A 26,540-nucleotide genomic window follows, 5' to 3' on the forward strand; every position below is an offset into this window, starting at 1 on the left:
ATTGCCCAACTCTTTCACAACTATCTGTGTGGGGAAGTTCTTTCTCTGATTCTAGGCTTTCTCACCACAATTCATTCATTCATTCACCTAATTATTTATTGAACACCAACTATGAGGTAGGTACTGTTGTAGATTTTATAAACGAACAAATTAAAAAATTCCTCTCCACAACAGCACTCTAGTAGGGATTCACAGACAACAGACAATATATAATACCGTAAGTTAAACAGATACATGTACTATTTTTTAAAATAACAAAAGCATATGGAGGAAGTTTAACATTGATAAGATTAATTTGATATATTAAATATGGTAGTCCAAGAGGCCTAAATGAGAAAGCAGTAATGTGTACCAGCGAAGATCTAACAGAAGTAGGAGCACACTACCCAAATTACCCTGGTGAAAAGTATTCAAGGAGAGAGAGCAGAGCATGACTGCAAGCCTAAAGCCCAAGGATGGCAGTGAGGCTGGAACAGAGCGAATGTCAAGACAAGTAGGAGAGGATGAGGTGAAAGAGAAAACAGAAGAATAGATCCTGTAAGACTCAGTAATACATGATATCAATATTTGCCTTCATTCAGAGTGAAATGGAAAACTGCTACTACAGCATCTTGAGCAAAAGACAAGATCCAATGTATTATTCTGAATGCTATATTTAAAGACTAGATAAAAGAATGAAAGCAGGTGATTATTGTAGTAACACAGGTAAAAGATCAAGGCTTAAGAATGGCAGAGATGAAGAGAGAAGAAATGAGATCTGTATATATTCTGAACTTACAAGATTTCCTTCCTGATTATCTTGATTTCTCTGGTTGTTGGTTTGTTTGAGACAGGGGCTGGCTGTATGTACACAGTCCAGATTGGTCATAAACTCACTATGGAGCCTGGACGAGCCTTACGCTTGGGATCCTCCTGCCTCTGCCTCCAAAGTGCTGGGATTACAGGCATGTACCAACATGTCTGGCTTCCTTATTACTTAAATGTATGGGGAAAAGTTAGAAAAAGGAGATGATTTGAATAAAATTCCAAAAGTTTGGACATGAACACCAAAAGGATAGAGTTGCTATTAAACAAAGTGGGAGAAATTTTAGGAAAGCACAGGTCCTGGATAGGGAGATTCTCAAGAAGGCAGTTTGGGACAGGTTAAGTTTGAGATGCCTATTAAGCATCTAAGTAGAAAAATCTAGAGTAAGCAATTATATATATGTATATGAGTATATGTGTTTATACATGTATGAATATATACGTGTTTGTGTGTTTAAATACATGTTTATGTAAGTATGTATATTTGCATACACAGTCAATAAATACTTTATAAGATATTCTATTTATAGTCTATAGAATAACTAAAACAAAAAATAATGATAATACCAAATGCTGGCAAGCAGGCAGAGAACTGAATCACCTATGCATTGCTGCTATTAGACCCAAGATAAAGACATAAATTTAAGATTCTCAGTATATAGGTGATATTTACAACTGTCTGTCAGATGAGACGACCAAGGGAGTACAAGCATAGGAAAGAGAATCAGCCCAAGTACTAAGGTTTCAGACATGCCAACAATAAAAGGCCAGGCCATGAGATGAAATAGAGGAGACTAAGAACATAGTGAGAGAGCCAGAAGAGTATACAAGTGAAGAATGTTACAGGGAAAAATTAAGAAAACATTAATAACTACCTTATTGAACTGTTAGGAGACACCTACCCCAGTACCAGTAACATCTTTGGAGCTCAATTCATGTTAGTTTGAGTTTCCCTCAATTTACACTATTTATGTTTTTGTTGATTTATTCTCCTTGTCTAGTATCCAATCCAACAAAATCATTTATGAGCAAAACTACCCAAAAAACAGTTTATTTAAGATGGTTCTCAATTTGCTATCAAGTTTAGCAAGCAATGAAACTGCACTAGACAATCTAGTTCTACTATAATAACAACTTCTACTGTTTTCTTAGTTTACTTATTCAACTGTGAAATCTTGGGCTCCTGGAATATCTAAACATAGGCAACTCTATTTATTCACTCAAAATTAATACATCAGATTAAAGAACCCAGAAATAGACCCATGTGAATATGTTCAAGGGACGACTGATTATCAACAAAAGGGCAACAGGAATTCAAGGAAGGACAACCTTTCCAACAAATGGTCCAGGGTAACTGGACATCTATGGGAAAAACAATGAACTCTGACCTAAGCCTTATATAAAACTGAACTCAAAATGGATCACATATCTAAATGTAAAATTAAAAACTTTAGGAAAAAATAGGAGAAAGTCTTTAAAAATAGGACTGAGGCTGAGAAAGCTTTTAGAGCTTTCAGTGATACAAACAAACAGCCCACTGCAACATGCTTCCTAGGTTCACCTCCACTGAATTAAGGGAGCACAACTCATAATGAAAAAAAATTGATAAATTAGATTTTCTCAAAATTTAAGATGTTGCTATATAAGAAAAGCTCTGGGAAAATACTGAAATGACACGTTAAAACTAGGAGAAAATATTTGGAAACCACATATCTAACTAAAGACTCACATCTATAAAATAGTTTTTAATATTTGACAGAAAAATATTTAAACACAATCCAATTAAATCAGGCAATTTACCAAAAGGCAATTACTAAAAGAAAATATGTTCAATTTCATTAGTCACTAGAGAAATGCAAATCAAACATACTTATCAAAATGGCTCAAATGAGAAAGGGAACAAGGTAGAGAAAGAACCAAAATGGATCCAGAGGCCTGCCATACAATCAGTAAGTGCAGACACATCCCAAGGAGCAGCTATAACAGGCAGATCTCAGCCAGGGCCCCGCCCCAACCCCAGAGGTGTAGGCACACCAGCCCAAGCTACAAGCCCATTTAGAAAAGAGCTGCACAGGTGCACAAGCTTCGGACAGAGAACAGCCATACCATCAGCCACAGCCAAGGGCCCACATGGAGAACTACATAGACACACAAGCAACATCCATATACTTGTCCCGATACCATTGATAAATTCACAGAGACCCTAGCTAGAAGCCTATGCAGACAACAGGAACTGGGGTACACAAACCCCAGCCAAAGCCCTTTCAGACAACAACAACATAGGGTCCCACCAAAGGCATGCCTAGATACCATCGCAAATGTGCACAGGCCCCAGCCAGAAGTCCACCCAGACAGCAGGTTAGCTCAAGGACATAGAAGGCCACCGTTCTAAACCCAGGAATTGTTGTACTGAGGAACATCACAGTAAAGGCTGTGTGGTGACCTGCTGAGAGAAAATCACTGGATGAGCAAAAAGTTGCCTCAACAAAGGCACAGTAGGCTGCATCTGTTGAAATGAGAAGAATGGAAATAAGTCCCAAAACCAGACTTCCAGGTCACCTAAGGCAACCCCAAAGGACAATGAAATGGAACAAACTTATGCTGAACCACCTAGACTCCCTGAACTGGCAATGAAAGAGGAGCTGAAAAACAAATGAAATCAGAAATAATTTCTCAAATAACAGCAGAGTTTGTGCCCATAGCTCAAGACATGATTAATAAATCTAGAGTGGACAGATTTAAAAAATAAAGGAGCTGAGAAACATGATAGAATCCAAACACAGGAAACAAATGGAATCCATAAACCAAGTACAAACAGATTTCCAAGAAATTAAAAACTCCACTGAAAGTTTACATAGCAGAACAAGCCAATGTGAGGACAGAATTTTAGATATAGAAGATAGGATTGCAATCAGTGACCAGGAAAAGAAAAATTTCTTAAAAATAATAAGGGACCATGAAAAATCAATACAGCAGTTGCTAGACAATTCAAAGAAGAATAACATAAGACTGAAGAAACAGAGTCAATGAAGAAACAGGAGAGACTGCAGATGACATAAAAAAAAAAACTGTTCACTGAAGTAATGGCAGAAAACTTCCCAAATAAGGGAAAACAACCTGACACACAGATAAATAGGGCTTACAAGGCTCCAACTAGCCATGATCAAAAAAAAAAAAAAAAATCTAACATAGGCACATAACAGTTAAGATTCCAGAAACCCAACAGAAGAAGAAAATTCTACAAGCAGTTAGAGAAAAGAAACAATTCATAAACAAAGGAAAGCCTATCAGAATCACGGCAGACTTCTCAACACAAAACCACAAGGCAAGAAGATCTTGGAGTGATGTACTTCAAGCCCCAAAGGAAAACAGGCTCCAACCGAGACTGATGTACCCTGCAAAACTATCTTTCCAAATTGATGGAGAAAAAAGATACTTTCATGACAAAGAGCACATCAGGAACTTCATAAATACTAAACCAGCACTCCAAAAATTTTAAACAATATCCTAGGAAAACACAACAACAATCACAATCCTAGGAAGCCCAGCAGAATGAATCCATCATGGCATAGCAAAAAATTAAAAGAAAAGGGGGACAATCCAACAAAAAGTAAAGTTATGACAAGATTAAGTTAATATATATTGGTTATAACCATCGATGTTAATGGTCTCAATTCACCAATCAAAAAAAAAAATCCCAGAAATGAATGTAACTGTACTGTCTACCTAAAATGTACCAATAAATTCAATAAAAAAAAACAGATTAGCAGATGGGTTAAAAATCAAGATACAATAATATGCTGCACACAAGAAACAAACTTAATTCAAAAAGTAAAGGAAGGGAGGGAGGGACAAACAGACAGACAGAGAGATGTATGAACAGACAGACGAATGAACGAATGAATGAACAAACTGGCTTACTGTAAGACCCAGAAACTGCACTTGTAGGCATTTATCCCAGATAAATAAAAAGTTCACAGGGTACAAACAAAGAGCACAAAATAAAAGATAGATAGGAGGACACAAGGGCATAGATCTCCTGCAAGGGTCTTGGAGACTGAGGACAAGAGTAGAGGGAAAAGGGAAAATAAGCAGAACAAACATATGCCATGCACAGGAACTTAACAACCTCAATGAATGTAAACATTTATGTCATACACATAAGATTAATAATGTCAACAAGAAAAAATGGGGAAAGAGGATTCAGAGGCGGAGGGAGTCAGGCAAGAAAAAAGGGGAAAGGGATTTTTAAAAAGAATCAAGCTGTATTATGTACATGAACCCACTCCCCAGTGTGATTGTAAACTGCATGTACTGCTAATATGTGCTCATAAAAAAGAAGTTCACAGGTCATTTAACCATTGACTTTGAGTATACATACAGTTTAGACATATACCAGGGGTTTTAAAATGTATCACCTGTCAATAAGGGAGGACTATTGTTGCTATTATTTAGTCCCTTTAGAAAAGGTTTGCCAAGCTTTATTTTATAGCATTCCTCAATAAATTGCATGACAACCTTAGAAACCAAGAGTAGAATTTTGAAAAATCCTTCCCTTGCTTACATCGTCTCTTTTCCCTTTCACAGAGAAGTCTTCAGTTTTCTGTTCATTCCTCTGTCCCAGATGCTCTGCTTGGTAAAAATGTCATTTCAAGGCACTAGACTTGGCATAGCTTACCAGTGGGAGTGCTGTCTTTAGGGAGCCCAATGTCCTGAAGGAACTTCTAAAGTCATGCCCCCACTCAGAAATACAGTGAGCTTCATCCACAGCAATAAGTGTGATCCCTATTAAAAAACATAGTGGAAAAAGTTCAAAGGGGAGTAAAACTAATCTAAATCAATACTGTTTTTATTTGAAATATACAAAGCTTACAAAAAATAAAAACCTATATCGATGCATATTAAAATGTAAACATAAGTATGTAACACCACATAACATCAAAAATCATTACTGGGAATAGAGGAAGGGAAGATAAATGAATAAAAGGTATTAGAATAAAAACAAAACATTTATATATTAATTCAAACAATATATTTATTAAATTTCAGTGTTCATCATTATTCCTCAGAGAAATGAACTGCTTGCTAGCACTTTCGTCTCAAAACTATCCTTATGAACCACATGCAACAATGTCTTTTTTAAAACAACAGTTCTATTTCAATAGAGAACTTCAATGAATGTAAACATTTATGTCATAAATATGAGATAAGATTAATAACATCAACAAGAAAAAAATGGGGAAAGAGCATTTATAGGATGAGGGAGTAAGGCAAGAAAGAAGGGGAAAGGGATTTTTAAAAAGAATCAAGCTGTATTATGTACATGTACCCACTTCCCAGTGTAACTGTAAACTGTATGTATTGCTAACATGTGCTCATAAAAAAGAAGTTCACAGGTCGTTTATAATCATTGACTTTGAGTATATGCAAATGTTCATTGTATCTTTATTCATAACAGTCAGAAACTAGAAACCAACCAGAAGTTATTCAACAGGTGAATGGTTAATCAAATTTGGTACATTCATATCATGGAATACTATTCAGCAATAAAAAACTTTTAAAATACACAACAACTCAGACAAATCTCAAGGGAATTAAGTGAAAAAAATATTCCAAAAGGTAGCAAATTATATGATTACATTTATATGACAGTTTTTAAATAAAAGAATTACAGAGATGGAAACTAGATTAGTCGATTTGTTGGAGGAGACTAGAGTTTGGGTGGAGAGGACTGTGGGTGTGGCCACAGAAGAACAGCTCCAGTTTGTGGTAATAGAATAGCTCTATCTGTAGACAGCAAAGCTATATGAGAAAAAACTTTTAGAAAAATACACACACGGGTATTGTGATACAATGATTGATACAATGGTGAAATCTGAATAAACTTTGGACAATGTACAGATGTCATATTCCTAGTTTTGGTATTGTACTACAGTCACACAAGTAAGTACTTTTTGGGAAAATACATGAAAGGTACCTAGGACAACTCTCCATTTTTTTTGTTTTGTGTTGTTTATAATTGAGTAGCTGGGAATACATCAGTGTTACCATTAGTTTTTTTTTTTTTTTTTTTAAGCAACTAAATCACCTAGATTTTAAATTAAATGTTTAAAACAAAAGATGAAATCCTCCTTTATTTTAAAAGTCTTAGTTGCAGGTTTAACTGATTAGCTTTTAGAAGAGCTTAATCTTGTCTATCACAATCAGTTTAAGCAAGCTTCATCAGCAACATTCTAATTTTTTTTTTTTTTTTTTTTTTTTTTTTGTACCAGGGATCGAACTCAGGTCTTTGTGCTTGTGAGGCAGGCAGTAGAACCAATGAGTTAAATTCCCCTCCCAGCAACATTCACTTTAAAGATACAAGTTCAAGTGTTTCACAAGACCTTTATGTATTTCATTTTGTCATACTCATCATTCAAGTCAAATTACCAAATTTAAAAGATAATCATAAGTATGGCAGTAAGGAGTGCCTAATTAAAAGTATGCTTGCTATTTCTGTTATAAATCCAGAGTGCTTAAATAATTTAACATTTACCTTAAAATTATGTCTGAATAGTCAAAGGTCAGACTACTGTACAAATAACATCCTAGGTACATTCATTTTTGCAAGTGTTTTACAATTTCTTGGGAACAAAAGCCAAAGGAAAATATTTCAAAAGTAATTTTCATTTCTTTTCTTATTCAACCTTAAAAGTCATCACCTCCATTTTTTTGTTTGTTTTGGGTTTTTTTGTTTTGTTTTGTTCTGTTTTTTGAAAAGGGTTTCACTTTATAGTTCAGACTGGCCCTGAACTCACTATGTAGCCCAGACGGGCCTTGAAATCACAGCAATCCTCCTGCCTCAGCCTCCTGAGTGTCAGGATTATAAGCAAGTGCCACCATAGCCAGCTACCCTCCAAATTTTTTTCATCCATCACAATCAAAGTTGTGCTCTAATTATTGTAATACTCATACTCAATCCATTATTTAAAGATACAGAAAGGTGTAAGTGTTTGTTATAGCTTGTATCTAGATGTTCCCACAAAGCCTTATGCAGTCATAGGTGGGGCTTTTCAAAAGTGGCTGGATCAAGGTTATGTAATGTGGATTAAGGGTGTGTGTATGTGGATTAAGAGTGTCATAACCAAATCAGTCCACTGATCGGTTTAGCATTATTCTGGGTATGGGTAATGGACTCACCCCAGGCGTGGGAAGCACCACCCAAAAGGCTCCTGGCCTAGATGAAATAAGAGGGAAAGGGAGGTTTGCTGCTTCACACCTTCCTGCCTGCCCTGCTATGGACTGTTTCTCCTCTGCCATGGCCCTCTGTCATGCGGCTCTGCCTTGAAGCCAGTCAACTATAGGCTGAAACCACAAACTGTGAGCTGAAATAAACCTTTCCTCCTTTAACTTGTGGGTGTCAAGTGTTGTATCTCAACAACGAGACAAGTAATTAAAATACTGTTTATCAAATATATTAGATATCTGCTTGAATATTTAAAATACTTAATATTATCACAAAAACAAAACAAACACTAACATGAAAGAAAACATACTCAGATTACTATGGCCACAGATCCTAGCTTTTGCAGTCAAATCTGGAAATTTATATCTAGGGTATGATAGGCTTAAAGATAATTTTAAAGTGAAGTATTTAAAAGAAACTTAATGTTAACTAATAGGAATCATATCCAACTCATTTTCCATTAAATGCAAAAGTATACCTATAAGCAAGTTTAGCAGCTGAAAGATGTATTCAGATGATAAATTTACTCAAATTTTGATTTCTGCATTCATTTTTTTGCTTTTATCACATACTTAAACATATTTTTTTCATAATACTGTTGGAAAAATGGTTAAATATTTTCCTTATGTTGAGTAAAATGCTACAATATTGAAAATCTAAGCAACTGGAATTAATTTAATACATGATTATTCTAGAAAATCATACATTCTTGGAAAATTAAGTTTAGTTAGTTCAATTTAAGGTATAAAATATGAGCATTTGGGCCAGGGATTTAGCTCAGTGGTTCTGCTGCCTGCCTCATAAGCACAAGGTTGTCTTGAGTTTGATCCCCAGTACCAAAACAATAAAAATAAAATAAAATATGAGCAGTTGTGATAGAAGTCATTACTTCAACTCCCGGGAAACCATTAAGAAGAAAGTAACAAATAAAAAAAAAAACTTACTTATTCTCCTAAAACAGCGACCTCAGTTTATAACTAATTCTACGTTTACATTTTCTACAAAATAAACTCTGACTTAGATTACCCAAGTTGGGGATTTATTTATTTGTAATTAGTCATATTCATTTGTATTAGAGGAACTGTGGCTGCCAACACTAGTAACACATTAGAATCACTTGTGAAAAATGAAAGATGCCAGGCCCACCCCAGAATTACACCAGAATTTTCAAGGTGGAAGATCAGCTTCCTAAGGTTGAAGGGTGATTATGCAAAACAAGGATAAAGAACCACCCCATGGACTCAATTTACATTCAAAATATGAAAAAGCAGTAAATTATAATTTTATGAAATCCAGGATTCAATATTTATTCAATTATATATCTAAGTAACTATGTGTCAATCATTGTACCAGGGAAATATAAATAAGAATTGCATTTTTCCCTCAAAATGGAGCCCAAAGACTTTTTTATTTTATTTTTTTTTTTTTGGTACTGGGAATCAAACTCAAGACATCTAGCATATGAGGCAGGTAATCTACTACTGAGCTAAATTCCCAGCCCAAAGGAGCCCAATTTCTATGACAAAAGAATTATATGGTAGTATGAGATAAATCAGGAGAAGCAACAAATTGAAGAGTCAGACAGATTTCTTGGAGATAATATCTGAAATAAACTTTAACAAAAGCTAAATCTGGTATCTGTCTACATGTTTAACTCTTTAGAGTAATAATTCAGGAAGTATTTATAAAGTATTTACACTATTTTGTTACTTACCAATATTAGCCTGAAGGTGCTGGAGTAGGTCCAAGTTACCTGAACAGAATTCTGGAGTTATGTAAATAATCCAATATTTACCTCTGTGAAAAACAAACAAAATAAACATATTTTCAAAATAAACAGAAACCTGCCATAATAAAGAAAACAGTCATCTCAATGAATTACAACTCCAAATCAAAATACCTAATAAATTTTTTATGATGCATTATGCTACTTAGAAAAAAATAAATGAATGCTATATGTGTGTTTATATATTCACATATATTAGGTGTCTAACTTCTCTTTAATACATTAAAATAAAATGTGGCAATGCCTGTCAGGGAGTATTTAGCACTACGATGACATTAGGCTCTTGATTTCCAGCATTCTAGTCCCAAAACCACAGTGCTCAAATTAAATGATCAAGCCTTAATAAATTTTTCATGATGTTATCCTATCCACAAACTACATTCCTTTTCTGAGAACTACAACCCAGAATCCCTGATCTCCCACAATTAAGCTTTCAGTCTCCATGTTTCTTCTATGTATTTTTTCTTTCTTGCTTAAAATTCACTGGATCAGGGATAGGCAGTGTGTCAAAGTCAAGCCAGTTTAGTCTGTGTCCTACAATCTGGAAGTCTGATCATGAAACAACCAGTTAGTTCAATTAAAAAAAAAAAAAAAAAAAAGAATTGCAGAGCAGCCATCTTCTACCATGTGACTAGAAAAGCCAAAAATGCTTATTCTTCTCCAAGAAAAAAGTGAGAAACACACATGGAGACTGTAGATGAAAACAAAGTTCTATTGTATTTTCCACCCCAAATCCAATCTCTTTCTGTAGGCTGCCTAACTTTTTTTCAGTGGGATCCATGAAACATTCCTTTATCCCTAATATAAAATTCAGTATTTTCTTAAACAACTTTAAGTTAATTTCTATTCTGGGAAGACAGAATAATTATTAAGATGATATTTGCTATAAAGACTAGGTCTTAGGCAAATATAGAATGTCTTTCTCCATTCTAATGGATAAAGACAGATCAAGTTCAATGAGATGAAAAAATGGTCTACACAAAAATACTTTAAAATAGTTAATACATCCATTCAAACAAATATTTGTGTGTGTACTATATGCTAAGTATTATAATTTCCCTAGGAATCTATTAGTAAAAAAAGTATTTCCTTGACCTTCATAATAGTTTTCTAATTAACATAGGAAACAATGTAAAAAACCTTCAGTATCAGACTGCCCAGGTTTAAATCTCATATCTAATGCTAACAAGCAAAGCGATTTTTAGGCAAGTTAGTTAACTTTAGCACGCCCTAGTTTCTTCAGAGTAAGACAGTGATAATAGTTATCAAGACAGCCCCTTCTTTAGATACATAGATTCAAGACAATCCAAATCAAAATCCCAGTAGAAATGTTGGTTCAATCGGTGATGGTGAAATACTTCTGGAAATACAAAGAACCCAGAAAAGCCAAATAAATTTTGAAAGAAAAGAACAAAACTAGAAGATTTACACTACCTGACTTCAAGGCTTAATAAGGCTCTAGTAAGGAAAGAGGACAAACAAGACTGACAAATAGATCTACAGAACAGAGAATACACAGAGCAGCAATAGACCCACTCTTAAATAAGGCTTCATTAAGTTGCCCAGACTGGCCTCAAACTCTTAACCTCCTGCATTAGCCTTCCAAGTAGCTAAGAGTACAAGGCATATACACCACGCCTGGCTAGTCAATTTATTTTTTATAAACATAAAAAGGCAAGTTAGCGAAGAAAGGACAGTTTTTTCACAAATGGAACTGGAACAACTGGCTATCCATATGTAAAAAATAAAGTATGCGTAACACCTCATATGATATTCAAAATTTATTAAAAATGACTTACAGGTTGAAATGTAAAATATAAAACTACACAACCTTTAGGAGAAAATATAAAATGAAATGTTTGTGATCTTGGGCTAGTCAAAGATTTCTTAAACACCAAAGCATAACACACGAAAAGAACAAACTGATAAACTGGACTTATCAAAATGAAAGCCAGCTGCTCCTCAAAAGAACTATGAAGAGAGAAAAAAGAAAAATCATTAATTAGGATAAAATGTTTGCAAAACATATATAAAATTAAAAATTTATATCCAGAATATATAACTATCAAAATTCAGTAAAGAAAAAGACCAATAAAGAATAGGCAAAAGATTTTAACAGACACTTCCTCAAAGAAGATATACAAATGGCCAATATATATATATATATGAAAAGATGCAAAATAATTAGTAGGAAAAAGCATATTTAACACACGATGGTAAAATTAAATTGTTAAATTTTTTATTAAAACTGCCAGAATTAAAGATTGGCCATACCAAGAAATGTCAAGGGTGGGGAGGAAATGGACCTTTCATATACTGCTGGGGGGTGTGTAATAACCACTCTCCAAAAGTTTGACATTTCTTAAAAAGTTAAACACAGACTCGCCATATGGCCCACCAATTCCACTCATTAATATACACACAAGAAAACCAAATACATACGTTCATACAAAAACTTGTACATAAATGTTCAAAGCACTATTATTCATAAAATCCAAGCAAGAAAAACCCAAATGTCCACCACTAGTGAATGGAAAACAAAATGTGGAATGCATATCCAAGAATATTATACCCAGTCATAATAAAAAAATGAAATACTGATAACATAATGGTGAGGAAATATGACGAACACAAATAACCACATATTGAATGAGTTCATTTATATGAAATGTCCAGGGCAGGAATATTAGAGACCCACATTAGTGGTTGGAATAGAAAAGGGAAATATTAGTAGTGACTGGTTAATGGGTGTGACAATACTTTAGGGGGTAATAAAATATTCTGGAATTTGTGATGGCAGTTATATAATATTACTAATACACTAAAAGCTACCAGATGTTAATAATAGTAAATGTGATAAAGTTTTTGTTCCGTCAATTTAACCTTAATTGGAAAATAAAAAGTTAAATCTACCACCTGTTCATCATTCTACTCCTTGTATATACCACTGAAATGAAAACATATTGTTCAGAGTTGCTTTACCTATAATAGTCTAAAAAGGGAAACATTCCAAATATCTACTAACAGGTAAATGGGTAGACCATAACATACCCATGTAATGTAATCTACTTGACAATAAAAGGAATGAGCTATTAATAAATGTAATAGCATCGACAAATCTTAAAATAAGTATGCTGCATTATTTAAACCAGACAAAAGAAAGGGCATATAATGTATATTTCACTCCATTTATGTACAATTTTAGAAAATAAACTGATTTATAGTGATAGAAAACAGATTAACAGTTACCTTATAACTGGGGTGGGAAAGCCAGGGAAAGAAAAGGGAATAAATTAAGAAAAGTACCAGTAAATTTTGAAGGAGATGGTTATGTTCACATCTGAATTTTGTTGACTCTTTCATAGACGTGTACATGTTAAAATATTCCAAATTAGACATTTTCAGTATGTAAAATTTACTGTATATCAATTACACTTCAATAAAAGTATTTATAATATTCAAATATACAAAACAGATGTTCACAAGAAGACTTTTTTTTGTTAACATCAGCTTCCTTAGTAATAGCTCAAAACTAGAAAAGTCTAGGCATCTATAGAAAAGTCTAGGCATCTATCCGTGAGAAAATGTAAAAACAAACTATAGTACATTCATACTCAGACATTTACAAAAAACTACTGATACATGTAACAACATGGAGGAATCACAAGGATGTTATGCTGCATGAAAAACTCTTCCAGAAAAAAGTTCATTTTATGTGACTTCATTTACACGAAATTCTAGGATAGAAAAAATTAAATTGTGGCAGAAAAACTTAAAAGCACTGATTTGCTTCAGGATAAAAGATGAGATGGGAAGGGACATGAAGAAACTTTCTAGAGTGACAGTAATACTTTTCTATCTTAATAGGGGTTTGGGTTACACATTTGTGTGCATCTCTCAAAACTTATTAAATGCACGTGTGCACTGTGCCTTTATAAATGCACATATAAATATCTAATTGCATATGAATGCATTCATATGCACATATATTGTTAGTATGTGCATATTAATTATATTTATATTTTTTTTTCTCTCTCTTTTTTTTGTGTGTATATGAGATGGTGTCCTCCTTACATTATGATAAAACTTCTGGGAAAGGACTTAAGAGTCTAGTCCAGTGGTGGCACACATGCCACAGCCAGCTGTTCATTATCATTGAAACTCTGAAAGATTTGTCATCACTGGTCTAGTCCTTGCTCAGTTAAAATTTCACTGCATGAATCTGGGCCTCACTCTTCTCATTGGCAAAAATGGCAAATTTATATACGCTTTGAGTTGTACTAATAAACCTGCAAAATCGACTGGTACCTTTCTTAATCCACTCCCTTCCTCTTTCCCTGTCTCTGCCACTCCAGTCACTCATCACCAAAACCAAACTTTTATAATTCCACGATTACAATGTCAATTTTACAGCCCAAGAATTAATAATAATGGAGCCTTTTAAATTTGAAACACATTAAAATCAACTATAGTATGTACTATAAAGTACACTTAAATCATGGACATTTTACTCTCATTAAGTAAAATATCTGGGTACAGAACTCTCTCATATGTCATAATCACCTGTAACTTACTCACAATTTAACATCTTCCAGAACATGTTTTGATTGTGCTGATCCAAGGAAACAGGCTGGAATGTTGGACATTCTATAAAAAGAAAAATAAATATTTCAGAGCAATATACATATTACAAACATTAATTTCATTCTTAAGTCAGAACAAGTAAAAAAAGTTATAACATGTATTCCTCTTCTCTACAATTTTCTTTTCTCTCCTTTCATAGCTTACTAACTTGATAAAGTACTTCAAGGGCTGGCCAAATTTTTAAGGTTATCTTTCACTGATAGGTCAGAATGAAGAAGATAAAGTCTTTCAGAGATTAAAAAAAATACATTTCTATGTATATATTTCATACCAAAATAGAGTACAGGCAACGTAAGAAGAGACTTATAAGATAATAAAGGTAAACTGGAAAAATACTTTTTAGAAAATTTTATTAAGACCCCTAATAACCTTGATTTATAGAGAAGCCAAGAAAAAAAGTAATGGCTGGAGTTGTAGCTCAGTGGGAGAGCACTTGCCTAGCATGTGCAAGAACCAGAAAGAAAAAAAAAGAAAAAGAATGAAGATAAAGTCTTCCACTGAAGTGTCACTTATTACTAATAATGCTTCACTTGCAGAAATGCGCAGTTTTCAACTAAACTTTAACACATGATACACAGATGCTTCATTTACAGGCTAAAGAAAGAGCATAATAATGTAGCAATGAGAAAATTACGTACTTGAGCTGGAGCACTTGGTCTTCCATCAAGGAAATAAGAGGTGAGATGACAATGCCAATCTTGCCTAGGTACACAGGTGGGTACTGGAAGCATAAACTCTTTCCATATCCTTAAAGTAAAAATAATAAACTCACAGAAATAAAAAATAAACAATTTCTTCTTACCGTGTACTTGTATGATCAGTACTAACACACCATTTCCTAAAAGCTGTTCCACGCAAAAATTTGAGCATCTATTTCTTGCTCACTCTCTTCTATATTTTAAACCATTGCATCTGTATTTTGAGAGTTTAATGAAAAGATAAGCACTTTAAACCCTTTGTTTTTTTTTTTTTTTAATTGAGTTTATTGGTACATTTAGGGATACAGTACAGTTACATTCATTGTTGGGATCATGTACCTTTACATGGCAAGTCCTGATTCTCATTTTTTCCCCTTACCTCTGCCCTCCCTTCACCCCCTCCTCCCCTCCCCATCTACAAACACTTTATTTTCATCTTTTCATTCTCTCACATTTTTTTCTTTTCCCTTTTTGTTCTTCCCCTACGTATCACACCTTCCCTACACCTTTAGCTCCTTTCCTCCCATTTCTAAATGTCAGTAATCTTATTAGAATCTTATGCATTGTTGCAGAATATTCACACCAGGGAAACTATTTGGTATTTACACATGTGGGACTTATTTATTTCACTTAGGAGTATATCTTCAATATGTATCCATTTTCCTATGAATGAATCTATTCTCTCGCTCTTTATGGCTGAGTAATATTCCATTTTATAGAAAAACCACAACTTCTTTATCCAGTTTCCAACGGATGGGCAAATAGGTTGTTTCCAAGATTTAGCTATTACAAACTGTGCCGCTATAAACATGGGTGCGCATACTTCTCTGTGATATGATTCTTTTAGTTCTCTTGGAAAGATACCCAACAGAGGGATGGCTGGGTCAAATGGCACCTCCAGTCCAAGCTCTTTGAGGTATCTCCATATTGATTTCCATAGTGGTTGCACTAGTCTGCACTCCCACCAACAATGGAGGAGGTAAACCCTTTGTTTTTTAAAGGATTAAGTTTTTTACTTAAGTATTACTTACCAGTTGCCATGACAACAACATTATCTCTTCTTTCTTCCAAAACAGAATGAATAACTTTCCATTGAACCCTTCAAAGTAAAAAGCAAAAAACTATTTTATTAATAAGAAACCCAAATGATAAGTTGAAACTCATTTAATTTTTTTTACTTCTACTAACAGAATTTCATTTATAATTCTGAATTTCATATATAAATGTATACACACCCTAGAACTTAAGAAGGAACCCCACTAATCAACCTCCCATTTAGGCTGGCTGAAGAACTAGGAGTTTCCATTTCATTGTATGTATTACATTTTATTACATATACTTAAAGTATAAAATAAGTTTTAAGCTTCATTAGCTAGATATCAAAAAGAATCAATTATTGGACCGGGGATTTCACTCAGTGGTTCCACTGCCTGCCTTGAAAGCACAAGGACCTGAGTTAAATCCTGGTACCAACAAAAATAAAAACAAAAGAATCAATTATTTAAATTCAATAAGAAAAATGATGTTGTTTAAAATGAGAGAACTTAATCTCAAGAGAAAACTTAGTGAGGTGGTCTCTGCTATGCTGCTGATGATCTTATCCAAGTGCTGGTTACTTAGGGTGCTTAGTTTATCAAAATTTATTAACCTGAACACCTACATGTACTTTCCTGTATAAAAGATATGCTTAAATTTAAAATTTTTTAAGATTGAAAGACAAAAGAAATGTTTCAGTGGAGTTCATTCTAAATTTTTAAAACTGGAAAAACCCACTCAACTTTTACACTCTTACTACTTTTATACAAACTTACTTGTTCTTCATCTTGCTTTTATTCATTTGTACTTAAGTATGCCCTTTAGACATAAACAGTTTGAGTTTGTTAAACAAAATTATCATTGTCTTTAAAACTACTGTCTTCCCAATAATGAATGTAACTGTACTGTATACCTAAAATGTACAAATAAACTCAATGAGGGAAAAAAAAAAGAATCCATATAAGTTTTCTAACACATTTTACTACTACCTAGTAACATTCATTAAGTCAACCAATGTCATCTTCATCTGTGATACAAAGAAGAGAGGTAAAAAAGGGATTCAGCCATGTTCACTGTTGTGAATATAACTACACATCAATATTTCATCTCTCTGTCTTGATCTCATATGGCTATAGGGTCTGTAGAAGTAAAGAGTATTTATAGATAATATGAATTTATTAGGGGGTATAACCTGCATTTGAGGTATAATATGCATTTTTGAAATTTCTCATTTACGTGGAATTTGAGAATATGGTTGTTTGAAATTGTTACATTAAAGCTTGTATCAGTTTATCTTGAAAAAATAAGTACATAAAACTACCGTCTTACAAGCTTCTATTATATTAGCTTTGGGAAATATGAGGCACAAAACAGGCACACAGATAATGAAAAATAAATCAACATTAAATGGAAATTCATTAATATTTTTAGTTTCTACACCTCAGTTAAAAGAAAATCACTTCCTTTGCTTTATAAGCATGATTTTCAGAAATAAGTTTTATATATAATGTTTCAAAATAATTTTGTAGTCATTTATAGGAATTAGTGTGGAAAATACTATAGTGATGTTGCATATCTACTATTGAATTAATTATTTATCTTTTTTCTGCCTGTGAAAAAAATACTGAAATATGCAATTAATTAATTGAAATCATACTCACGGTTTAAAACTATGATGGCCAAAATAAGTCTTGAGGCAAATAACTTGCTTTGCATTGGGTTCTGGCAAAAAATGGTCTTAAAATTACAAAAAAAAAAAATGGGCATTTATGTTCAAATAGAAATACACTAGATAAGAGGAAGGAAAAAAGTTTTACTTTATTGTATTTTTTAAAATATAATGATAAATATAAGAATTTACTGTTTTCTTTTAATTCCAACCCAATTTGGTGCTCTACATTATCAGTCATGACCCTAAGATTAGTATTAAACTTTAAAATTTTGTTGTGGTTCACATTTTACCAGCACCATAAAAAAGTACTATTTTAGAATCAATTATACTTCTTAGATTTCACACCTAGAATAAACATAGTAATATTTCAATCCAAATTTTATAATATAACCAACTTCCAATTAATGACAATCAGATAGTACATTAATGTCAAAAAAATCTACAAATAAAATCTTTACTTAAGTTACCTAAACCTAGTTAACTAAACTTAGTTAGCTAAATCAAGTTTGAAGAACTAAATCTAATTTATTTAGGTAAACGTATCTACCTAAATTTTGACTAAAATTCTAACTGCAGAGTACAGAGGAGCTGTTATATTAGCTCTACCCAGGTGACTTTCATTGTCCATTTTTAGGTTGCAAAATGCATAAGTGGCAAAGGAAAGGCAAAAAAGGAATCAGTTCATCACTAAATAAATTAAAGTTTAGGCTGGGGATTTAGCTCAGTGGTGCCGCCACCTGCCTCACAAGCACAAGGACCCAAATTCGATCCCCGGTACCAAAAAACAAACAAACAAAAATCAATAAATTAAAGTTAATTACTACACTTCATAACTAACATTACTAAATAGAAAACCAGTATTCACAAATTGTGCTTGTATTTAATACAAGAATAGGATAACATTTTATCAATATATTCACATATACTTTCCACCTATAAAAAGTTTTAGTTTCCACATTGTGTCAACGATGAAGTCTTAGTCTAGTATGAGTTCTACTTTATAAAAATATTCCCTGATTTGAAAAAATGACTCTTTTCACTTAATGAAAAATTAATTTAATGCATCTTTTCTTATATTAACAAAGTCTGAAAATTAGTCCGTTTCTCTTTTAAATTGCATCATTTAAATAGTAAGCTCCTGAAGAGCAGACGCTATGCGTCCATGTCCTTTACAATGATCTTTAATATTTTGTAAATGATTTAAAATTATGAATACAATTAAGATCCAAACAAAACTTATAATTCACATTGAAAAGTTTTACATCATCAGATACATGGAATGACACAGAACTTCATTACTTAATTTTAGAAACAGTAAGATTATGCTTCCTAGAGATGACAGCACTAAGGAATTCAACACCAAGTGGCTAGGACTTAATCATTAACTAAATGCTTCCAAGTCCCTGGCCTCCAAAACACTTTAAACCCAGACCCTGAACTAAAGGCAGCGGCAGGTGTGGCAGGTGAGTCACAGGGAACACACTTCAGGGCTTACCTTCCTCACCTTCTTCCTCTTCAAAGGCTTTATTTTTATCTTCGTCCTCTCCAGTAGGAAGACTCAAATTTCCTTCTATTCCTGAGCACTCAGAATGAACTGTTTCTATAGCATCACTATTTAGGTTTTCTAAAGACTGAAAGTTTAAAAGAAATTTTAAAAGCAAAACCACTGACAGTATCATATCTTTTTCACCAAATACAAAAGGAGTACTATTAACACGGCCTACAATTTTGTTCAAAGCTGGCAGCTGTACAACCAATACCACAAAAGAACATGTGTGTTCCTCTATAAATATGTGCTCAAGAATGGTTTCCAAGGCACAAGGCCAAAGATGGAATACTTCCAGCATAAACAAGGTTCATTAATAGCATATAATGAATTGCCCCTAGGGAAATCTATCATAAATTTTGAATTTGGGTAATTTAAAACACTTTTTTCTTTATTGTACTTCAGTGTTTTCAACTCCCAAGTGATAAATGTGGGTTTAAATTTTGGGGGGTAATAAGTTTCTTTATGGGACATATCAGTCACACTCTGGAGTAAGGATAAGGCTTAAACTATAAGCTAATAATACATGTGGTTTTAGATTTATCAAAAAAAAACAAAGTTCAAAAATTTTCAGGAAAAGAGTATTACATATGTGAAATAAAGTTATTCAGTTTTAATTTGGCTTAACATACCTGGTTTTCTCTTTAAAAAAAAAAAGACTACCTCAAGAATATAAGGACATTTTAAATTTTTTCACTACGAAGTGATAAGACTTTATTAAGCAATAGTTAATCATTTTCTCTTTTCATTAAATCTGCCGTTTATTATTTTCACTTTAAATGTTTTTTAAAAGTGTACTCATTTTAGGCCTGGAAGGGAACAAAAAGTGATTCTGATTATGATTTTTTATTCAAGTCCACAAACATATTCAGAAAGCGCTGTAAAATAAAATTCTCTAACTCCAGCATCCAAGTGGCCTTCTAAGAGATTCATTATATATTTTATAGAAGTCCACAAGAATTCTCTGAATACACTACTTGAATATCACTCCTTAGAGAAATGGTTAATCAATAAAGGAATTATGAGTTAGCTTATATTTATTAAACACATAACTGAATGCTGAGCTCTATACTAAGGTCTCAACAATACTTTTAATAACTGATCACTGAGTTTCAAAGGGTAAGAAAAGTCCCACGTGACTTTTCTTAACGTGAAAGGAGGGACTCAAATCCACATCTAAATTCAGAACCTACATTCCTAATTGTCATTGTAATTGCTATAATTAGGCCTCAAAACTAAAGAATAAGGAAATTACTCTCATTTCATAAAAAGAAAAATCACATCAATCTATCAATCTAAAGATGAAAAATAAAAAGTATGCACAATGGCACAGTTGTGTTTTTCTCCATTTTTCACTTAATTTGACTAAACTAGCTTTTTTTCTCCTTTTTTTTAATTTTTTGTTTTTTGTTTTATTTTTTAGCACTGGGGATAGAATCCAGAATGTTACTTATATCAAGCACAAACTACCTCCTCAATCTGGCTTTAACGTCCATTTTTGGACATAATACCTGACAAACTGGAGACTGAATAAACAGGTAAAAATTATATCAATTACATTTTCAATGTTGATAAAACAGTAAAATTGGATCATTTAAACTGTTAGAAAATTATACAAAATAAATATTTTAAATTCATAGTAAGAGATATCAAACAGTGTAAAAATGATTTAATATATAAAAAGAATGTCAAAATATTCCATATATGAATATATATCCATATATGAATAAGAAAAAACAATGTTAATAATGAAGAGCTTAATCACTACCTCAAGTCCAGCAAATAATTAAGAGAAAGTGATGTAAAAAAGAAACATAGAACACATATGCAAAATTAGTATACCACTTATAAAACATTATTCATATGCCATATAAAAACATAAATAAATATGAATTGTAAAATATTAAATACAAAGGTACATAATTTGAAGTAATGTCATGATGGAACTTAATTTACCCTTAAGTGATCATTTGATTAAGTGTCCTTTGGTAAGAACATGAAGTAATTTTTTAAATAATTTTAAACATACCTTAAGCATCTCCATTTCTAAATCTTCATCACTTTCAATTATATAAGATGAATCTTTTTCATTATCATTGGGAGATAAATGCTTTAAGAAAAGTATTTCAAAATTAATTTCCAGTAAAATTAATCACCTTCTTTTCTACCAAATAAAGTTATCTACACTATCTTTAGCCATCTTTCCTCTTCTCTGATAGGTAAATGTACAAATCACATTTATATGTTTATATGACAGGCAGAAGAAAAAGAGGAAGAAGGAATGACAAGAAACTAAGAACCAAAGGAAAGAAAGAAATATACTCAACTTAGAAATAAAATCACTGTTGTAAAAAGTGAAAAGTCCAACTATGGATAAACAATGTCAAATGTTGAAAAAAATCTGTGCAAACTGAAGAACAGAGCCAGGAGTGGTAGTACACACCTGTAATCCCAGCACTCTGAGAGGCTGAGGCAAGAAGATTTCAAATTTGAGCCCACTCTGGACTATTCAGGCACTTAGCAAAAACCTATCTCAATATAAAAAATTAAAATGGCTGGGGATGTAGCTCACTGCCAAGTCCCTAGTTTCTACCCCCACTCCTCCTTCCCACCAAAAAAGTCAAGAAGAGTAATTGTTCTTTTAGAGAAACTGATTTTAAAAATAAAGTTAGTATATTATGATTGTACACCTTTATATAAATCAATCCCTCTTATAAACAGCATCTATATAAATTTGAAAAAATGTCAGATAAGTTATTTACCTATTCTGTTGTGTAAGTTTGGATATGAGGAATTTTAATAATTTAGTAAGCCTCAGGAAGTAAGTGCCCAAGAGCATAAAAATCCACACAAAGAAATTCACAAAAAAAAAAAAAAATGAGAATAGATGCCCCCCAAAAGCCTAACATTTAAATTGAAGTTTAAAAAAAAAGTATAGCCTTAATCTGCAAATTTTAAATTTAAAAAGTTTTAAAGTTTTTACAAAGAGAACTTCTACTTTTTAGATAATGTCTTTAATGAATAAAAGAAAAATTCTAATAATTATTATTTTTAAATGGCAATAATTGGCCTAAAAAATAAGTCATGAATCATGACCATAATTCTATACTATGTGAAATGTGTAATTCTGAAAGTATGTATCTAACAAGAAATTTTTGGAAAATTGAAAGGTAACACAGATGTTAGCAAAAGATAGTACTTACTGAAAGGGGAACCTACTTTGCAAATGGTTTAAGAATATTTTGTAAATAATTTTAAAACAAAATGTATTCACACACTAATTGGAAAGGCTTACTAACATAGTTACCAAAACAGAATTTCTCCATTAAAATTTTTCTGTTAGAAAAATGAGAAAATAATTCTATTAAAATGGCTTTCAAAAATCTAAACACTTATTTATTGTCAGAAATTGTTTAAGTCTAGAGAATATGAGCAACTTAATTTCTACTCGTGAAAAAACAAATGAGAAATTTAGATATTAAGAAAAAAATAGGTTATTGATTCTCTTGATAACTATAAGAACTAGTGTTAAGCAAAAACATCAGATATTTATTAAAACTCTCTGACCCTGAGAATTCTATATGAGAAAATAAAGGCTACCTCTAAAAATCAAGTTTGAAACAGTAAATAGTTACATATATGTAAAGAATCCAAAAAAGCACAGATATTTAGTATATAAAAAGCATAAAAAAATAATGAAACAGCAAATTACAATAATTCTATTAACACAGTTAAATTTTACAATGCTATTTAAGTCAAGAGTGGCCAGCTATGGCTCATAAACCAAACATGGCCCACTGACTGTCTTTGTAGAGAAGATTTTATTGAAACATAGAAGGCACATTTGTATATTGCTGCTTTCACTCTACAGAGACAGAATGGACTGGCTGCAGCAGAAACTGTCCCATAAAGCTTAAATTATTTACCGTGTACCTCTTGACAGAAGTTATCCCCTACTGACGAATGTAAAAGTATGTCTCCTCTAACGTGAAACAGGAAGAAAAGGGCTAAAGGTGTAGGGGAAGTGGGAAAGCTAGGGGAAAGGAAAAGAAAAAATATGAGAAAAGGAAAAAAATGGAAACAAAGTCTTTGTAAACAGGGAAGGGTGTAGTGGGTGAAGGGAGGACAGGGGAATGGGGAAAAATGAGAACTAAGATTTGTCATGTAAGTACAAGGTCCCAATTTACTGTATACCTAAAAAATACCAATAAACTCAATGGAAAAGAAAAAAAAAAAGTATGTCTCCTCTTCATTTAGTACCTCAGCAGATTGAAAAGAAACATCACTAAGATTTTTTTCTTGAGCCTGCTGTTCCAAAATTTGGAGTTCATAGTCTGTAATATCTAATGACATCAAACAAGTTCTTTCCATATTTTCTTTCAATTTATCTTTTATTCCATCTTCAAAGCCGTCATCGTCTTGTTTTATTTCATTTCCAAGTACACCTTTCCCATCACGTTCAATTAAGTTATCAAGTGTTGTGTCCCATGTCTCATCTTTAACTTTGGTAAAAAGTTTATGTTCTCTAGTCTGCTTCCGTTGTTCTCCAGCGGCAGTTGAATCCTCCCATGATGATAAGTTAAAATTACTACTGGGCCTCAGTTCAGGCTCATTGTCAGTAGAGGCAAATATCATCTTCCTCAGTGAATACAGATTTTCTGAAATATTCTTCAGTATTATAGAAACCCTATAAATTTTTAAGAAGATTAAACTTTAATTATATTTACTATAAGGACACATTAGAAAGCTTTTTAATAAATAAAAGGCTTTTAAAACTTCACTTAGAAAACGCACTGGATTAAGCCTGCCCTTCATTTCTAAAGCCCGATGAGGAGCAGGAGGAGGTCCATTCCTTCACAGATTGCCAGCTGTCACTTCCAACTGCTGTCGTGTGTATTTCACTTCCTATTCCTATCACTTCCACTTAATCAAATACCCAAACCTTTCCAATTGTATCTATAAAAAGAAAGCAGGGGTACTCTGAACACGGCCTCACGCTCTCCACCGGAAATGCCGAAAGTGAGTGTGATGCGTGCTTACAGCACACACTCTGACTTTCGAGAAGCCTGTTTTTTATTTCTCTTCTGGGATTCTGAGGTATAATATAAATAAGTTACGATTCACCATAGGCTTATTTCAAAGAACACGAAATAAAAGATTTGACTAGTTCTTGTTTGGACACTAAAACTTAACAAGATATAGTACTTCCCATTCTCAAGTTTTAAGAAAATCTATTTAGTTTTGATGTTTTGAAGCAAAACATTAAGCATGTATAATTTACAATGGGTAGATATTTTAATTGTTAATATATATCTGAAATGCATGTAAAAATCACATGAAAAGTGATTTTTTCTAATTTCATAGAAAAATGTAAAAATGAGTAAGAAATAGTTTTAATGGTCTCATTCCCATTTGAATGTTTCATCTTTTAAAAATGTATAAAAACTACTAAAACAAATTAGTAGAGGGAAAAATTATCTTAAAAAATACCTGAATTTTGATACCAGATTATTAAATTTTTCAATCATATGCCACAACAAATCTCATCTAAAAAAGAATACATTAACATATTTTCTCAAAGCACTTTCTAATCCAACTAACTGCTCATTTCTACAAGTGGTCTTTGCAACAGAGTTACATTATCACATATTGTAGCTGTTCACTGTTCAAGAGCATTCCTGCTTTCAGAGATTTAACAAAGAAGTCACTCAGCAATTAAGGCCCGAGAAAGGTCTGGTTCCAAAACAGAATCAGCTACATGGCATCTAATAGTCCAAAGTGTATTAATATGTGTAGATTATCTGGTCTAAATATCTCAAGTTATCTAGTGCTTTAGCTATAAAACAGTTTTTAAGCTTTGAATAACTTTTTATTCTAGTATTCTACTCTAGGTAAAATATTTAAATAATAACTCTACCAAAAAGGAAGCTACGGGCCTGGGATTTAGCTCAATGGCACCACGCCTGCCTCACAAGCCAAGGTCCTGAGTTCAATCCCCGGTACCAAAAAAAATGAAGCTACTAAGCATAAAACTTGTTTTTATTTACAGACTTCAAAGTGACCAAACTATAAATGTAATTAAAAATTGCTCATAACCACAAAGAGGATAACTTTGCACCTTAAATATTTTCCTTAATGTATACTTAATTTTGCTTTCACAAAAAGTGTAATATAAATACAATTTCTTTGTTTCATAAAGCAACCTACAAAGCCAACAGAAAAACTTAAGACCTTTGTATGTACTATTTCACAACTGTATGATTTCTCAAATTTATAAATCACTCTGTGTGCATGTACTCAAGAAAATATGTACGAGTCTATCTTAATGAACAGTTAATTATTCATATACAAGAATAAGAAAAAACAGAATTGATAAAAATATAATTTATAACCTCTGTGGATTTTCCAGTTTTCTGCAAGTGTCAGGAAATTGCTTAGCCAGATCCATCACCTCCTCAGAGATCGCAGTCAACTGCTTCTTCATCTCACTAGGTAGGACTTCCTCCACTGGGGGGAAAAAATCAAAATTTATAGACTACAAAGCCTATAGAGCTATTTTAGCCACTTCATTAGATAGTATTAGTTCAGATTTTTATTTTCTTTCCTTAACTGAATTCTGACAAAAAGATTTCTTTATTTAATCCCCACATGACCTCACTCACTTCCTTTCCTTTAAGATTTTTGCTTTTCAAATGATCTGCACTCATGTATACCACAACCTATGGGTTATTGAACTATACAGAAGACAGCAGAAATAAAATCTGGACCCTTCTGCATTATTTCTAAATCAGAAATCAATACAACCATGTACAGTGCTACTAGATACAGTTTAGTAAACATAACCTTACCCAAGAGTCACTCTCCATTGCTCTCATTACCAGACATCATTAAAATAAAATGCAAGCCTTTTTAATCAGTGACCATCTTCTAAATACCCAATTTCACTCTATCTGGTACACTATTCTCTGTCACAGTAAAAAAAAGACAAAACGCCACTCTCCATTCCAAACCTGACTCTTTCTTAGAATTTCTACCCACCACTTTTTCAATCTTCACAAAGTTCAGCTCTTCTGAAACATTACCCAGGACACTGTAACCTCTCATACCTGGTCATACAGTTATCCTGTGAT

The 26,540-nt window shown here is 32.8% G+C and overlaps 1 protein-coding gene across 6 annotated transcripts in view; it reads right to left on the reverse strand.

Annotated features, from left to right (window-relative positions):
• Wrn (WRN RecQ like helicase) overlaps nucleotides 1–26,540 on the reverse strand; it is a 142,001-nt gene that overhangs the window by 67,243 nt on the left and 48,218 nt on the right. For 5 of the 6 annotated variants that reach the window (XM_010622213.1, XM_010622194.1, XM_033765378.1 and 2 more), the window contains 10 exons: nucleotides 25,803–25,917; nucleotides 23,671–24,097; nucleotides 21,440–21,520; nucleotides 19,360–19,495; nucleotides 17,854–17,929; nucleotides 16,189–16,256; nucleotides 15,098–15,206; nucleotides 14,394–14,462; nucleotides 9,744–9,826; nucleotides 5,483–5,589 (listed from right to left, as the gene is read on the reverse strand). In XM_010622213.1, coding sequence (XP_010620515.1) covers nucleotides 5,483–5,589; nucleotides 9,744–9,826; nucleotides 14,394–14,462; nucleotides 15,098–15,206; nucleotides 16,189–16,256; nucleotides 17,854–17,929; nucleotides 19,360–19,495; nucleotides 21,440–21,520; nucleotides 23,671–24,097; nucleotides 25,803–25,917 — 1,271 coding nt within the window. The remainder of the gene's footprint in view (nucleotides 1–5,482; nucleotides 5,590–9,743; nucleotides 9,827–14,393; nucleotides 14,463–15,097; nucleotides 15,207–16,188; nucleotides 16,257–17,853; nucleotides 17,930–19,359; nucleotides 19,496–21,439; nucleotides 21,521–23,670; nucleotides 24,098–25,802; nucleotides 25,918–26,540) is intronic. The other variant, XM_010622218.1, reaches the window with a different exon arrangement.

Source organism: Fukomys damarensis, unplaced genomic scaffold (assembly GCF_012274545.1).
Source record: "Fukomys damarensis isolate Sample0158 unplaced genomic scaffold, DMR_v1.0_HiC HiC_scaffold_18, whole genome shotgun sequence".
Lineage (NCBI taxonomy): Eukaryota > Metazoa > Chordata > Mammalia > Rodentia > Bathyergidae > Fukomys > Fukomys damarensis.